Raw genomic sequence first — 16,010 nt, forward strand, 5'->3', positions numbered from 1 at the left:
GGCAGACTATAAATAATATATTGCAAACTTGTATTTCCTTATCGCAGTAAATGCTTGTTTAGCCCAGATAATACATGGATTAGCCTGAAACTTGATTTTTTTCACTTGTTTTTCTTGATTATTTCAGTAGTTATGTAAATTGCCTTAATTTAAACCAGTCCACTCTGTTTTGACACCTACTCTGGATTTCATCAAAATATGAAGATAAGCATGTATTGCTACTTTAGATGTAATGAACATCTAGTCCAATAATTTGTTTCATTAACAGCCAGTCAGAATGTAAATTGGATGGCAAAGGTGTCACTTCAATTTATTCAAAAGATATAATATCCCACAAAATTGATTTGTTGTGTAAACTTTCTACAATGTGCAATCCAAGTCAACCAAATATTTTTTTCCCCAGATTTGGTTTTTCTGGAGGTGGTCATGGTCCTCCACCATGTCAAGAACGTTTCCTTGGGCCTCCCCAGCAAATGCAACGTGCTGGAGTTCCACCACAACTCAGAAGATCAATTGACATGCCTAGACTCCCTAACAAGCCACAAATGGGCAACCCTATTGGACTCCCACAGCATTTCCCACCACAAGGTATTCAGGTTCAACAGCACAACATCATGGGGCAGGCATTTATTGAGCTCTGTCACAGAGCACCCGAAGGCAGGCCAAGACTTCCTTTTAATTCCTCATCAGCTGTTACGAACACAGTCCCCCAGCATCAACAACATACAGGATTTGTACCTAGACAGGACTGTCAAGGCCCAAGACACCTAGAGCCCACAAGACGTAATTCTCAAAGCCTAAACAATCCATTGCATGTGGCAACTGGTTTGGAGCATTTACCGCCAGGTCAGCAAGCTATAGTGAATCCCAACCACCCACCTGTATTAGTCATGTGTTCTTTAGGTCATCCACCAGTTAATGATGCTTTTTCAGGTGGTTCTTTGCCAACAGCAACACCTACTGAGGCAGCAAGTGACTTACAGATTCCCAACCAACCCACTGATGGATTAGAAGAAAAGCTTGATCCTGATGACTCCTCTGTAAAAGATTTAGATGTCAAGGACCTTGAGGGTGTTGAGGTTAAAGATTTAGTTGACGAGGACCTTGAAAATCTAAATCTAGACCCAGAAGATGGCAAAGGAGATGAACTGGACACATTAGATAATCTCGAAACAAATGATCGCCACCTTGATTACCTCCTAAGATCAGGTGAATTTGACATAATTGCCTACACTGATCCAGACCACGATTTGGGTGACAAAAAAGGTATGTTTAGTGAGGAGCTAGATCTTAATGTCCCCATAGATGAAATACAAGGCAAAGCAGAAGATACTCAGCAAAAGCAGCAGGATGAAAAACCTGCCACTCCTACAGCACTGTCTCCTCAGAAAAAAACGGCTGAAGTCAGTGAAATTAAAACAGAAGTTATGTCTCCAAACACATTAGAAGAAACTAAATCTGAAAGTGAAAAAAGAGATGTAAGTGTGGCATCCTCCGGCACTCAGTTTATGACTGAAACAGAGTTACATGATGGAGAGGCAACATCTGTGATGCCCCATAATGTGGAATTACCTGGCAAAACAAATATGAATGAGGAAATCACTGTTCCCAGCTCAGATACTGTTCCGGGCCCTGCTCCAACATCAGCTCAAGGTTCTTGCAATATCTCTGTATCCACTCCTGTTCTTACAAGTTTGTTAGCTAATGAGAATTCAGAAAACCCTGATGTCGGGCCTCTGGGCTCTCCGCCTAATCCACAGCCAGCAGCACAAATCAACCCTGTTTCAAGTATGCCGCAAACTTTAATGACATCTGCTGGTCAAACCATGGAAAATACTGTACCTAATGTGAACATGGTTCCACAAATAAGCCATAACTTCTCACAAGGGACGGTGGTAAATCCAGCCTTTATTCCTGGCCAGACAGCTAATAGCTTTGGGGCAGTGCAGCCTGGTAATCAAACTGTGCCTGCTGTAAATCGACCCGGCCCCAGTGGTATGCCTGGGCCACAGCCGATGATGATTCCACAAACATTAGCCCAGCAGCAAAACCGAGAGAGGCCTCTTCTGCTAGAAGAACAGCCTCTTCTGCTGCAAGATCTTTTAGATCAAGAAAGGCAAGAGCAGCAGCAGCAGCGACAGATGCAAGCCATGATTCGCCAGCGTTCAGAGCCATTTTTCCCCAACATTGGTATGTTTTTGTTTTTTTCTTTGATAATGCTAAGTGCCATAGAAACCAACAACCATAGACCGTATTTTTCCGTGTATAACAGCAATTTTGGGTGACTCAAAATTAAGAAAATACACTCGGCACTATCCGTGTATAAGACGACCCCAATTTTAAACATTATTTTAACATAAAAAAGCCTAGTCTTACACATGGTAAAGTATGGTATTAATACTTGGAATGTCCACCATTTGATAAAATTTATTATCTCTATTGTGTTTTCTAATTTGTTTAATCTGTATGTAGAAAAAAAAGAAAATAGAAATTGCAATAGGTCCGAGAGGTTTTCTGTTCCTACAGGGAAAGTGTGTATTCGGAATCCAATAGACATAGCTTGCTGAGCAGCTGAAAGCGTGGATTATAGAAGCCGAAATATTCATCTGGTGCCTAGCCTGAAACAATGCTGTCAACTTCAATTGAATTTTGGGGGTGGGGGGCTGCCAGTCCATTTTTACTGGCCCTCCTAGTATAGGAAGGAGGAATATGAGTGGGAATTTGAGTGAGAAGTAAAGGTGAAGGGAATAATTTGGGACAAGGTGCAGCATATTAGGTGTCTTCCACAAGGGGAAGAGCAAATATGCTTCTTCATTCTGCCAAACTCTGTTCATGTTCTCTATTTGCATATGCATTCAAGAGTGTGTGTGTTTCTGTTCAATTGGATTGGGCAAGCAGGTGCAGATCAGTTACACTGCCACTCCTTATAACCACATTTCCCACTGGTATATTCTGTTTCCAAACTCCAGTTAATATGTTAGTATTCTTATTGTCATTGTATAGTCTTTGTTTTGGATTCAGAGCATGGTGTAACATGTTCTGCAGGTGTGAGAATGGCAAAAACTTACTTTTGCTATTCTCATAAGGCCAAGAATGTCATGTTAGCAAGTCAGTTAGGGAGAGATCACTGCTCCAGCTCTCACTTCAATTTATTGAAATTTGTATACTCAGTTGAAGCAAGCCAGTAAGAGGAAATCCTTGAGGAAAGACTCTGTCATGAAGGCGACAGGTAGAGTAAAAACCTCAAAGCAAATACATGGGTAGGTGAAAGCAATCTACACAGTCCATTACCAGGCATCCTTCCCTCTCTCCCTCCAGCACTATGGTTACTTCTCTTGCAAACAAGGTATTATGCTGCTGGCACCAGCTCAGGGCTGGTATAAAGAGGGAAAATGGCACCTAAGAGAACTGCTTCTGTCTAAAACATTCCCTATGATGCCTATCAGCATTCTAGCATCAATCTATTAGAGTCACCCTGTCTTAATGTCGTTTGAACCAATTATTAAGTGTGAATTTCTAAAAAGACCTATAGTAACCACATTAAATTGTCTTTAAAAATAATTGAAATGTCAGTGGGCCAAGTTTTTCTGTCATAATTATGAAACTTTTAAAAATGGGCTTCAACAGGTTAGCAGTGGTGAACAAATGATATGCTTCTCCACAGTGGCTATTTTATATAATGAATACTTATTCTTCTTAAATTTTGGTTTCATAGATTTTGATGCAATCACTGATCCTATAATGAAAGCGAAAATGGTGGCTCTGAAAGGGATCAATAAAGTAATGGCACAGAACAATATGGGCATGCCACAAATGGTCATGAACAGGTAGGCAAAGATTGTGACTATTTTAGCGTCTCTTAGATATCAGCATGAGTTTCCGCTCACTGAAATTTCAGGTTATTCTGATAGCTGTTACCTTCCTTGGGAGATTAGCAAAGTAAATTTTAGCATTAATTTTACCATTAATCATTAATTTCCTATTTTGTGATTCATGTCATACACACAAACAGCTGTATTCCTCTGCACATAGCAATAACTCTGTGGTATGCAGAAAAGGGCAGGGGCTGGGAAGGTGAAGCAACAGACTGTGCATGCTCAGGAGCACACAGTTTCCCTTCTGAGATTAGTTTATATCAAAATCTCATATTATTAACACTTCATTAATTTTAGCTGTGAAACAAATCCAAAATGTGATTTTATTTACCCATTACTAGATTTGCCTTTATGGGTCAAGCAGTGCCAGGAGTACCAAGTGGTGAAAGCCAGAATCTTGTCCAGCAAGCAATCACACAGGTAACGTGTCCTGAAATTTGAAGTAAAGCAGATTTTCGTAAGTGGAATTGTGGTCTAAAAGCTGCTGTGCTATAATGGATAGAGCATTCAGACAAACCTGCATCCATATCCACAGCCACTAATGTTTTCATGAGTTGAGTAAGTCTCTGGCCTGAAACCCTAGACATTTGAATTGTCCTTACCTGATATGAGCAGGTGAGTTGCACTGTTACACCTTATTGCAATGATCATCTCTTTGTCAGAGGAGCTCATCATCCCACAAGGGAAGCAGGATGTTTTCTGGACTGGGTCCATAACTATGCCACAACCTATAACCCAAACCCAGTAGCAGCAGCCTCTTGACCACGTGTTGAATGTAGCCTGAGTGCAGAAATATGTTTCTTGTGCACAGATTCCCATTCCTCACAGTTTCAGAGCAACTGTAAAACAGAATTTTGTTTAACACACTCTTTCTCCCCCACTTTCAAGGATGGAAACCTAACACCGCAGATGTCTAGGCCCAACCCTCCAAATTTTGGTCCTGGTTTTGTAAGTAAGTATATAACTCTCATAAACTGATATTAGACTTTGAAGCCGACTCCATGGGCACATATTATATTTCAGAATACACACAGCTTATTTGCAAGCCTATTCAAAGACAATAATTGAATTATGACACAATTAACTGAAATATTCTGAGCCAGTGCATAATAAGCTTTTGAAATGTGACAACCTACCGAACTTATAAAATGTGGAAAAACCAGTTGCAGAAACATCTCAGAATAATTAGCCTTGCTTAGATGATAATAATATTTGGGTAATAATAACCAACCTGACATTCATTTTCATATATATTTTATATAAACCTATTTTTAAAAGGGGGAGAGAGATTTTGTAGCCCCATTGTCAGTTTCAAAGGAGTAGCACTTGATTCCTTGGTTAGGGTAAGAAAAGATTGGCCTTAATTTCTGCCTTGAAAGATGTTAATGCATACTTGCATGCTCCAGATTTTGTTACATCCTCTTTTCTTATTTTATTCAAAATAATTTATTTTTTCTCTATTACAAAAAGAGAAAGGTGTTAATACTTGGTGTGGGGGGCTGATACAAAAGAAAATCCCTTCTTTTTGAAATCAGTTTGAAAATGAGATTTGTGAAAGTTTGCAAAATCCATGGTAAGAAAATTGATTTGTTGTGTTTTATCCTTAGATGATTCACACAGAAAGCAATATGAAGAATGGCTACAAGAAACACAGCAGCTGCTTCAGATGCAGCAGAAATTCCTTGAAGAGCAAATTGGAGCACACAGAAAATCAAAAAAGGCACTATCTGCAAAACAGCGCACTGCAAAGAAAGCTGGTCGAGAATTCCCAGAGGAAGATGCAGAGCAGCTCAAGCATGTTACTGAACAGCAGAGTATGGTTCAAAAACAGCTTGAACAGGTGAGAGTTTATCAATAACTAAATTGCAAGTGTTGCAACAGCAACAATTTTAAAACTGGCAAAAGAGGAGGTAGCAATTTTTTATAAAGAAACAAAAGTGTAAGATTCAGAGCCACATAAGTATTTTTAGATTTTCACAAACTCCTGAATTGTTGTCCCCTGTCAAAGCTATCATTTTTGAACAGGTTAGAGCAGGTTGCGGTATTCCCAAAATCTAAACCTGGTCTAGTCTAACCTTTGACTTGATTTTGGGACAAAAATGGTCTTGGCTGCCTACGTGCCTGGCCTCTGCCACAGAGCAGACAGAACAAATGCAACCATGTTGTTTCTCCTGGACCTCTCAGCAACATTTGATACCATCATCTATAGTACTCTTCTGGATAGCCTCTCTGGAATGAACTTGAAGATATGATGGACTGGGCCTTTTCTGGAGAGGCGGATCCAGCAGGTGCTGCTGAAAAGACTTCTGTTTCCCTGTGCTTTTAACATTTACATGGAGTCAGTGAGAGTGATTATCCAGAGGTTTGGGATGAGTGTAAATAGGTAAATATGAATACATGGTTATAGAGAAAAGCATACCACACAGCTTTACCTTGCATTCCCATTTACTACCTGGGAGGTGGTAGAAATCCTGAACAGGTGTTTGCAGGCAGTTCTGGAATGGCAAACAAGCTGAAACATAATCCAGCTAAGATGGTACATTGATCTGGATGGTGGTTTTTAACTGGCTATGAATGGAGTTGCACTCTTTCTGAAGAGTCAGGTCTGCAGTTCAGGGGTTTTCTTGAACCCACTTTAGGTGTTCATAATGGGGCTTAAATAACCACACACAGTAGGGAGAGCATGAATAAGCACAATAACTCTGTCCCCCATCTCCATTGCCCTCCACATGTTCAAGGGTAACTATCTTTAGCAGTGAAGCCTCCTTTACTTGTGGAGACTCCTACTCATTTTGGGACCCTGATTTTCTAGTTGCCCATGAGCTGGGGGCAGGGGGAGTGGAGCTACATTAATGTAATATAGTATAATACATACCAAATTAACAGATTTAAAGTCAATCAAATTTATTGTGGCATAAGGTTTCATGGACTAGAGTTCACTTTATCACAGGCATGAAGTGTTAGCCTCCATTGATAGTAGGTAAAGGTGAATACATGGGTATAGAGAAAAGCATATTAATCTATATTTCCTCTTGGCTAGCAGGGCTTGTATGTTGGGTGACGGCTCCAGCTAACATACCATCCCTGCTAAGCCACAGGAAATCTACCCTTCAGGTGGGTCAGTTGTTCTGTTTCCCTTCAGCTAGCAGGGATGGTATGTTAGGTAGAGCCATAACCCAACATACTAGCCCTGCTAAGCTGAAAGAAATCTACCCTTCAGGTGCGCCAGTCGTTCTTTTCTTTGCAGCTCAAATGTAGACAATATAAGGGAAAAGAGTGAATTTATATATCACAGAAATGAATATCAGTTAACTAATTTAAAAAAAAGAAAGAAAGTTTGTAAAATGTTGTGCCCAGTATTTTCTTAAATATTTTTTCATTGCTTATATGTATTAAGGTTTGTTTTTTCGCAGAAGTCTCCAGCTTAAGAAACAGAAAATGTACTTTTATGGGACATCACTTAATAACATGCTTACATTGTAGATACGAAAGCAACAGAAAGAGCATGCAGAACTCATTGAAGAATATCGGATTAAACAGCAACAATGTGGAATGGGACCCCATGCAATGATGCCAGGTATGCCTGCTCAGCCTGCAATGGTCACAGGAGGATCTCCACCAGCAGTGGGTCAGCAGAGTTTCCCAATGGTATCTCAACAGCTTCAGCATCAACAGCATGCTATAGTTGTTCCTGGACAACCCAACCCACCCAGAATGCCAAGTTTGCCTGGATGGCAACCGCCCAGTGCTGCTTCAGCACACATCCCACACAATGTACCAAGGATGCAGCCGCCAATGGCACAGTTGCCGGTGAATCCTGTTACTCCCACTTCTGTGTCAGCTCCTAGCTCAAATGTGCAGTCAGGGCCACCACCACGTGTAGAGTTCGATGACAACAACCCATTTAGTGAAAGCTTTCAAGAGCGTGAGCGAAAGGAGCGTTTGCGAGAGCAGCAGGAAAGGCAACGAATTCAGCTTATGCAGGAGGTGGATCGGCAGAGAGCTCTGCAGCAGAAAATGGAAATGGAACAGCACAGTACAATGGGCTCAGAATTAAATGCCAGAACTTCTTTGCCTCAAATACCGTTCTTCAATTCAGACCTACCTTGTGATTTCATGCGGCCTCCACGGCCTCCCCAGCAATCTCAACAGCAGCAGATGGGACCCATTATGCAGCAAGGACCTCTAAACTCCCCACCTCCTTCCAGCTTTCCGCAGTGTAGTGAGCGGCAGCCAGTGGGATCTTCCTCCTTTGTTCCCGATCCTCCCCCACTTCCAGACGGAAGTCCCCCTTTCCATTCTGTGAAGCAGCCACGTGGAAGCTTTTCACAGTACCAGGTTCGGCCTCAGTTTGCCACTGGTCTGCCTGGAGTTTCTCCTGGAACTGGCAGTGGTCCCCCCTGTGGTCAGGACGCCATGCCCCATGGAACAAACTTTCCTGGAACAAGTCAGTCTCTCATCCAGTTGTATTCTGATATCATTCCAGAGGAGAAGGGCAAAAAGAAAAGAACCCGAAAGAAGAAGAAAGAGGACGATGCTGAGTCAGTAAATACCCCATCAACCCCACATTCAGATATAACTGCACCCCCAACTCCAGTTGTTTCAGACGCTGTCTCCACCCCAACAGTTAGCACGCCTGGTGAACTTTCACGGCATCCAGGAGAATCGGAGGCAGAGGAGCTGCCAGGCTCATCACCTCCAAATGCTGCAGAGAGTCAGTCTTCCTTAGAATTGAAAAGTCAGCTCTCCGGTACTGATTTGCCACAAAACATATTGCCTGAGCAGCCAGGCATGAACCAGGAGACAGACAAGGACAAGACAGAGGCTTCTATGAGCATTCAGGAAATTAATCAGGAAAAGACAAGCGCTGATCAATGCCCTAGTGAGGCTGAGCCTAAGATGGAGAATGAAAATGGCATTAAAGTGGAAGAGGAGAAAGCTACGGTGCAGCCTTCCCCTTCTTTGCAGAATCAGGCACAACCTGACAGCATTCCAGCAGCAAAAGGGGAATCAGGGAACGAACTCCTCAAACACTTGCTTAAGAACAAAAAATCTGCCTCTCTTTTCAAGCAGAAAGCAGAAAGCAGCTTACAGTCAGAAGAGAGCACTAAGGAGAGCAAATTCGTGGGGAAACGGGATCCGATGGAAGGCAGCATGGTAACCAATTTTTATTATTAACATCCAAACTTAGAGGGTATTGGAAATGATGCAGCATTGTGTATTTATTGTAAATTTATTGTAAATTTAAAATAGCCCAGCCGCTAAGGATATGCCCTTAAAAAAACAAAGGCAGTACTGGTTGAACATGTTCCTCCTTCATAATGTTCTGTATATGGGCTTTCACCCCCTCTAGAGGTCATCAAGTAAAGCAGGAAATGGAGAAGCATGATTCAAAGGCAAACTCCACAGCCTTTGAATATATAGTTGCAGCATCCCAGCCTTTACGAGTGACAAATATACAGAGCTACTCCCAAGCAACTGTTTTAGTGAATATCCAGTTTAGATGTGAGGAGAAGCTTAAGATAATATGGAAAATAATAAACCTCAGTTTTCCTTTGATGTGCTGGATTATGGTCCCTGAACAGATACTATCATAAAGCAGTCATTTGTTTATATTAGATAAGGAATGGCAAAAGTTCTTGTATTTTTGATTTTAAGGTTTTTTTTAGCACTTGAGTCACACACTTACTCAAAATAAGTTAGTTTGAGCACAGTAATAAACTAGTGATATTCATTGATGAAGATATTCTGCATCTTAGAAAGAATAACTATAGTCATGCTGAACACTGAATAATATATTTTGACAGCCAATTTAGTAATTCATAGCTAGCATATCTTCCAGGGAGTCACTCTTGTACATTCATAAACTCTTGCGCCTCCCAGAGAGAAACCTGCTGTTGTGAAGTGATAATTGCACAATATTCTTGAAAACTGGATAAAACCAGTGCTTGGAAGGTTTTGCTGCCATTAGCACTCTGTTTGTATGTAAATAAATTATACTGATAATTTTAAAATGGCTTTTGTATTTGAACTTAAAAGCTATAATTTTTAATGACAGTGATTCTTGGTTTGACATTATTGGAATCTAAGATCAGAGATCTTATTTGTGTCTGTGAAATATTACTGTAGAATGCTGGGGTTCTGATTTCATTAGGTGTCTATGCTTTGTCATTGTTGCAGCCTGTCAAGAGCCTCTGGACATTGTTAAGCAAAACAACATGTTAACAAAAATACTAGGGCAGGAAGGAATCACCTAGAAAGGGTGGCATTTCTCTAGCATGGGTGCAATTATATACTTCTAAACTTCACCCTCTGTTTCTCTTCACCCTCCTAAAAGCAATCATTAGGGAATCCATTGCAGGGTACATTTGGATGTGGTAACAGCCAGCTTCAGAGAGCAGATTTAGGACATGAAATGAAAAAACAACGAAATAAACGAACTCAGAGGGCGGGTGAGAAGGCAGCACCTCGATCTAAGAAGAGAAAAAAAGAGGAAGAGGAAAAGCATGCTATTTATCCTAACACCGAAACATTTATGCAGTTAAAACAGGTGAGCACTGAAGGGGTAAAGAGCTTAAAGACTGAAGATATATTATGTCACTGACTATACTGAGCACCGTAATGTTTAGGGTTCTTTTTAGTATGCTTGTTTATTCACAGTAGTTGATAACCTAGAAATACACGTATTTACATTTTTAAGTACACTTAATATTTGCCTACAATGCACATCTACATTTATTGTGATGCATGATGGTGCTGACATATTTGACTTGTTGCCCCCTGCAACATAATGTCAGTGTTTTAGGGATTGCTTATGCATAGGGTCTCCATGTATACTTTCATGTCATATTTCAGAATGATGACTAGAAGCCCCAGAAGCATAAAAGACACTGAGGGAATGTGACAGCATATGTTTTTATTGTCTCTAAATGAGTGAGTCAGCACAGTTTTGATGCCACCATGCCCACTTAGATGTCTCTTCCAATGGTCCAGTTTTGTAATTCTCTCAAAAGGAACCCCCCAAGGGGGCTTCATGTATCAAAAACCAGGCAGCTCATGTTAGTTGATTTCAGATAACTCATCCAGCTGAGCAAAGTTAGGGTGAATTTTCACAGTTGTTGGGAATGTTGATGAAAGAATACAGCCAGGATCATGGAGAAGAAAGCAAGGAGACTGAGAAATGGCAAAGTGAAAGACATAGGGCTAATCAGTGGCGTAGCGTGGGTTGTCAGCACCCGGGGCAAGGCAAGTAATTTGCGCCCCCTAACCCGTGGATTTGTGCCCCCTAACCCGTGGATTTGCGCCCCCTAACCCTAACCCCCAGATGTTGCGCCCGGTGTGGCCGGCCCCCCCTGCACCCCCCACGCTACACCACTGGGGCTAATGCATAAAAGACGAAGAAAGTGTCTGATGGAAGGTAGGTAAAAATAGTAAGGCTTGGAGGTGAGACAGAAGAGGCAGAACTATTGCAACTTTCCAAATCATCATGAAAACATCTCTTTTTTTAATTTTACACAATAAGCTTTTAAAACAATGTGTGTGTTGTTCATTTATCATTAATAGAAGGTTGGAAAACAGTTGCTGTGCTCCACGGTTGGAGAGCCACTGTCCTGATGGTGTTAGTTTATTTTATTTGAGAGCAAAATCTGCGAGTAAAAATGTGTTGGTAAAGCCTGCTTACCTCACAGGTAGAGTGCATGAAAGGATGTAATTCCATACCTTAACCTGAGTCGGCAGTGTGATGCAGCAGCAAAAAAGCTAAAGGAATTCAGAAGTATAGTGTCTAGATCCAGGGAGGTAGTAGCACCAATCTATTCTGCCTTGGTCAGCCCCCCAGTTCTGGGCACCAAAATTTAAGAAGGATATTGACAATCTGGAATGTGTGCAGAAGTGTGCAGGACAACCAAAATTATCAAGGGTCTGGGAACCAAGCCTTATGATGAACAGTTGAAGGAGTTGGGTATGTTTAGCTTGGAGGAGACTAAAAGGAGATATGATAGTCATCTTAAAATATCAGAAGGGCTGTCACAGGGAAGGTGGACCAAGCTTGTTTTCTTCTCCTTTGAAGAGTAGGAGACAAATCAGTGCTTGGACTACTGCAATGCGCTCTACGTGGCGCTACCTTTGAAGGTGACTTGGAAACTGCAATTAATCCAGAATGTGGCAGCCATACTGGTGACTGGGAGTGGCCGCCGAGACCATATAACACTGTTCCTGAGACCATATAACACTGCATTGGCTCCCAGTACGTTTCCGAGCACAATTCAAAGTGTTGGTGCTGACCTTTAAAGCCGTAAATGGCCTCAGCCCAGTATACTTGAAAGAGCATCTCCACCCCCATCATTCAACCCGGACACTGAGGTCCAGCTCCGAGGGCCTTCTGGCGGCTCCCTCACTGCGAGAAGTGAGGTTACAAGGAACCAGGCAGAGGGCCTTTTCGGTAGTGGCGCCTGCCCTGTGAAACACCCTCCCATCAGATGTCAAGGCAATAAGCAGCTATCTTACTTTTAAAAGACATCTGAAGGCAGCCCTGCTTAGGGAAGTCTTTAATGTTTAATGCTGTACTGTGTTTTTAATATTCGGTTGGGAGGCGCCCAGAGTAGCTGGGGAAACTCAGCCAGATGGGCGGAGTATAAATAATAAATAATAAATTATTATTATTATTATTATTATTATTATTATTATTATTATTATTATTATTATTGTTTCAAATTACAAGAAAAGAGATTCTGACTAAGCATTAGGAAGAACTCTGTTCAACCATGGAACAGACACTACCTTGGAAGGTGGTGGACTCTCCTTCATTGGAGGTTTTTAAATAGAGGTTGGATGGCAGTCTATCAGGGATTCCTTTAGCTGTGATTCCTGTATTGCAGGAAGTTGGACTAGGTGACCTTTGAGTTCCTTCCAATGCTACATTTCTGTGATCTGTCTGAAGTCCTTTATGTAAAGTGCTTGAAGGACTATCCTCAAGGCTAGTGTTCAATAAATGAGTTTTAAAAAACCTTGGGCTTCTAATGGTTACAGTCATCTTAGTGTAATTGAGTGGAAATTTACAGTTCATTGTTGCATATTGCTAGTGAAAAATAATTACTACTCATCTTTTCCTACAGCAACTCTCTTTGCTGCCTCTAATGGAGCCGATAATTGGAGTGAGTTTTGCCCACTTTCTTCCTTATGGCAGTGGCCATCTGAATAGTGGAAATCGCCTTTTGGGAAGCTTTGGTAGTGCAACGCTTGACGGGGTATCAGATTACTATTCTCAGCTAATCTACAAGGTGTATTTTTTTTCTACATAGATTCTCCAAATGTTCTATACGAAACAAAACATTGGGATCCAGCAGTAGTTATACCATGGTGTTTCATGAGACATGCTGGATTTTAAAAGATTTCATTTTTCTTGTTCTCCCATTGCCAACTTTATTATTGCTCTTCTTCGCTGGAAAGTGGTGAGGCATATTTAAAACAGAATTCTGCTTGTGCAACGGGACTTCCCCTCCCATACTGGCAGACACGGGGTGGGGGGGCGCAGTTCTGTTGCACAAGTGGAAGTCTAATGCCGTAGTGGAACCACAGCATTGGATGTGACCCATTACTCACACTGTAAATATTTTTTATTCTATAACCATCTTTTCAAACTGATGCAATTGTGAAGCTTGTAATCCTAACCTTTAAAGTTATTTTTTAAACAAAATTCCCAGCGCAATGCAAACACAAAATAATTTGAAGTCATAAAGGACTGCTTAATTTGCAGACTGTCCTTCCTTTCTCGTATGTATCACTCCATTTATTAGAGGCAGAAAACTGCTTTATACTGAGTCAGACCATTGGTCCATCTAGCTCAGCATTGTATACACTGAGTGGCAAAGGCGCTCCTGGGTTTCAGACAGGGGACTTTCCCAGAGAGGAGATGCCATAAATTGAAATGTAAAGCAGATGCTCTACCACAGGCTTCCTCAAACTCGGCCCTCCAGATGTTTTCGGCCTATAACTCCCATGATCCCTAGCTAGCAGGACCAGTGGTCAGGATGATGGGAATTGTAGTCTCAAAACATCTGGAGGGCCGAGTTTGAGGAAGCCTTTAGATAGGTGGTGACTGATGAGAGGATCTCCTTGGCTATGGTGCATCAGCTTAGCACAAACATATGAGCATGTGGGCTCCCATAGAGGGGATTGTGGTTGCCTTGCTCCCCACTGGTCCTTCTGTTGTTCTGCTGCCCTGCACTGAACTAAGGCCTGTGTCATCCAAACCCAGGATTGTGGTTAAGTTCTCCTGAACAAACCGTGAGCCATAAACCATGGAGCAAATCTTGCTTACTACTTGTAGTTAGTCTGGAGAGAGATAAACCACAAGCCCAGCTGCAGATGACAGGCTAAGGCCAATCCATGGCTTAGCTCACTGCAGTGCTGCAGCAGAATGAGGTTTTTTTTTTGTTCCTTCCCAGCCAATCTTCTTGTCCAGAACCCACACACATGTGTTTATGCTAAGCCGTGGTTCGGCTTAGTGTGATGTGTGAACCAAGCCAGCCACCTCAGTTCAGGCATAACTCCAAACGTGACCTGCAAATTATGGTTTGCATTTGCCATGCAAAATCGAAGTTGATCAAAGCTTGCAGTCCTGGTTTGCAGGTCAAATGCTTCGATATAATAGTAAGCTATGGTTTACCACCAAACCCAGCAACTGACTTCTTATTCTGAGTATATTATCCTTCCAGATTCATTCTCATAGTACCAAACCAGGTTTTGTGTTGCATCTGAACCAAGCCAGTGTGACTGGCAGATAAATAGTTGCATTATGTATGTGCAGTTGTAAGATAAAAATTATGTGCATTCTGTTGGACCTTTTGTATGTAAGATACATAACTTATCATGTACCAGATAAGCTTGCTGAAAGCTAACTTTAAATTCTTTCCTCTTATGCAGCAGAATAACTTGAGTAACCCTCCCACTCCTCCGGCCTCCCTCCCTCCTACACCTCCACCTGTGACTTGCCAAAAAATGGTAAATGGATTTGCAACCACTGAAGAACTTGCTACAAAGGCTGGAATGCTTGGAGGGCACGATGGTAAGTTTTCACATGTATGCCAGAGTATGCATTTTCAGTTTTCAGATTGTCTATAATGAAACATGGGGCTTACTTTTTTCAGATTTGAAATCCACGTTACAGCAGAATGTTTTGACTTTTTGTTATCATTTCTCACAAAATGTATAGGAACAACTTTGATGAACATTTTGTGCATATTCTGTGCTTACATAATGTATATATGGCCAGTATAGATAGCTATATTGTTGGTCCTGGAATGCTGTACATCTAAACATTTTTGAAGATTTTGGAAGTTGTTGCAGGATGCTTACACACCGTTTTTGTACAAGAAAGAACAGCTTTAAGTTGTAGGGCTTGTTTGGGTGCTAGCTAACCTGCATGTTGCCTCGCTGCCAGCATCTAGCCCCTCTGCCACTGATGTCGCTTACCCTGTTGCTTCCATCCTACCCAGCTCCTCATAAAGTGGGCAAGAGCTTCCCTCATCCTTTCATTTGTATGAGAATGCTGCAGATTTTCACAACTTCGGCTACTGACTGAAAGTCTAATTAAATGTAAAACAAAAGAAGTCTAAGTTGAAGTTAGGATCCATTTTTTTGACCCCCCCCCCTTTTTATAGGTCACTGAATATTTGGGTCATTTGTTTTGTCTGTTCTTGCTGCATTTCAGTTACCAAAGCTCTGGGACCGAAGCAGTTTCAGCTGCCTTTCAGACCACAGGATGATCTGTTAGCCAGAGCCATGGCTCAGGGTCCTAAAAGTGTGGATGTTCCTGCTTCTCTTCCAACCCCACCTCATAACAATCATGAAGAGCTGAGGTAGATATTTTCTCTAATTATTTTTATTTTTAGCTTTGTGTTGGTTATCTGTTATCTTAGGTGCTCAATGATGCTGCTAAACTCTAAATAACCATGTTACTGAGAAGTAAGTCCTATTGAATTCAGGTAAATTGGATCATACATGGCAGATGGTCATCCAACCTCTGCTTAAAAACTTCAAACGATGGAGAGGTCTCCACCTTCCAAGGGAGTCCATTCCACTGTCAAACAGCTCTTACCGTCAGAACATTCTTACTGAGGGTTAGTCGGAATATCC

At 41.6% G+C, this 16,010-nt stretch overlaps 1 protein-coding gene across 10 annotated transcripts in view; it reads left to right on the top strand.

Moving 5' to 3' along the window:
• The window catches only part of KMT2C (lysine methyltransferase 2C), a 154,363-nt gene that overhangs the window by 123,252 nt on the left and 15,101 nt on the right, over window positions 1-16,010 (top strand). For 7 of the 10 annotated variants that reach the window (XM_081163407.1, XM_081163403.1, XM_081163408.1 and 4 more), the window contains 10 exons: window positions 404-2,190; window positions 3,716-3,827; window positions 4,217-4,295; window positions 4,764-4,827; window positions 5,483-5,715; window positions 7,359-9,032; window positions 10,213-10,425; window positions 12,989-13,153; window positions 14,799-14,940; window positions 15,586-15,733. In XM_081163407.1, the coding sequence (XP_081019533.1) occupies window positions 404-2,190; window positions 3,716-3,827; window positions 4,217-4,295; window positions 4,764-4,827; window positions 5,483-5,715; window positions 7,359-9,032; window positions 10,213-10,425; window positions 12,989-13,153; window positions 14,799-14,940; window positions 15,586-15,733 (4,617 nt within the window). The remainder of the gene's footprint in view (window positions 1-403; window positions 2,191-3,715; window positions 3,828-4,216; window positions 4,296-4,763; window positions 4,828-5,482; window positions 5,716-7,358; window positions 9,033-10,212; window positions 10,426-12,988; window positions 13,154-14,798; window positions 14,941-15,585; window positions 15,734-16,010) is intronic. The other 3 variants (XM_081163406.1, XM_081163411.1, XM_081163412.1) reach the window with 3 other exon arrangements.

This window comes from Podarcis bocagei, assembly GCF_964188305.1.
Source record: "Podarcis bocagei genome assembly, chromosome: 12".
Lineage (NCBI taxonomy): Eukaryota > Metazoa > Chordata > Lepidosauria > Squamata > Lacertidae > Podarcis > Podarcis bocagei.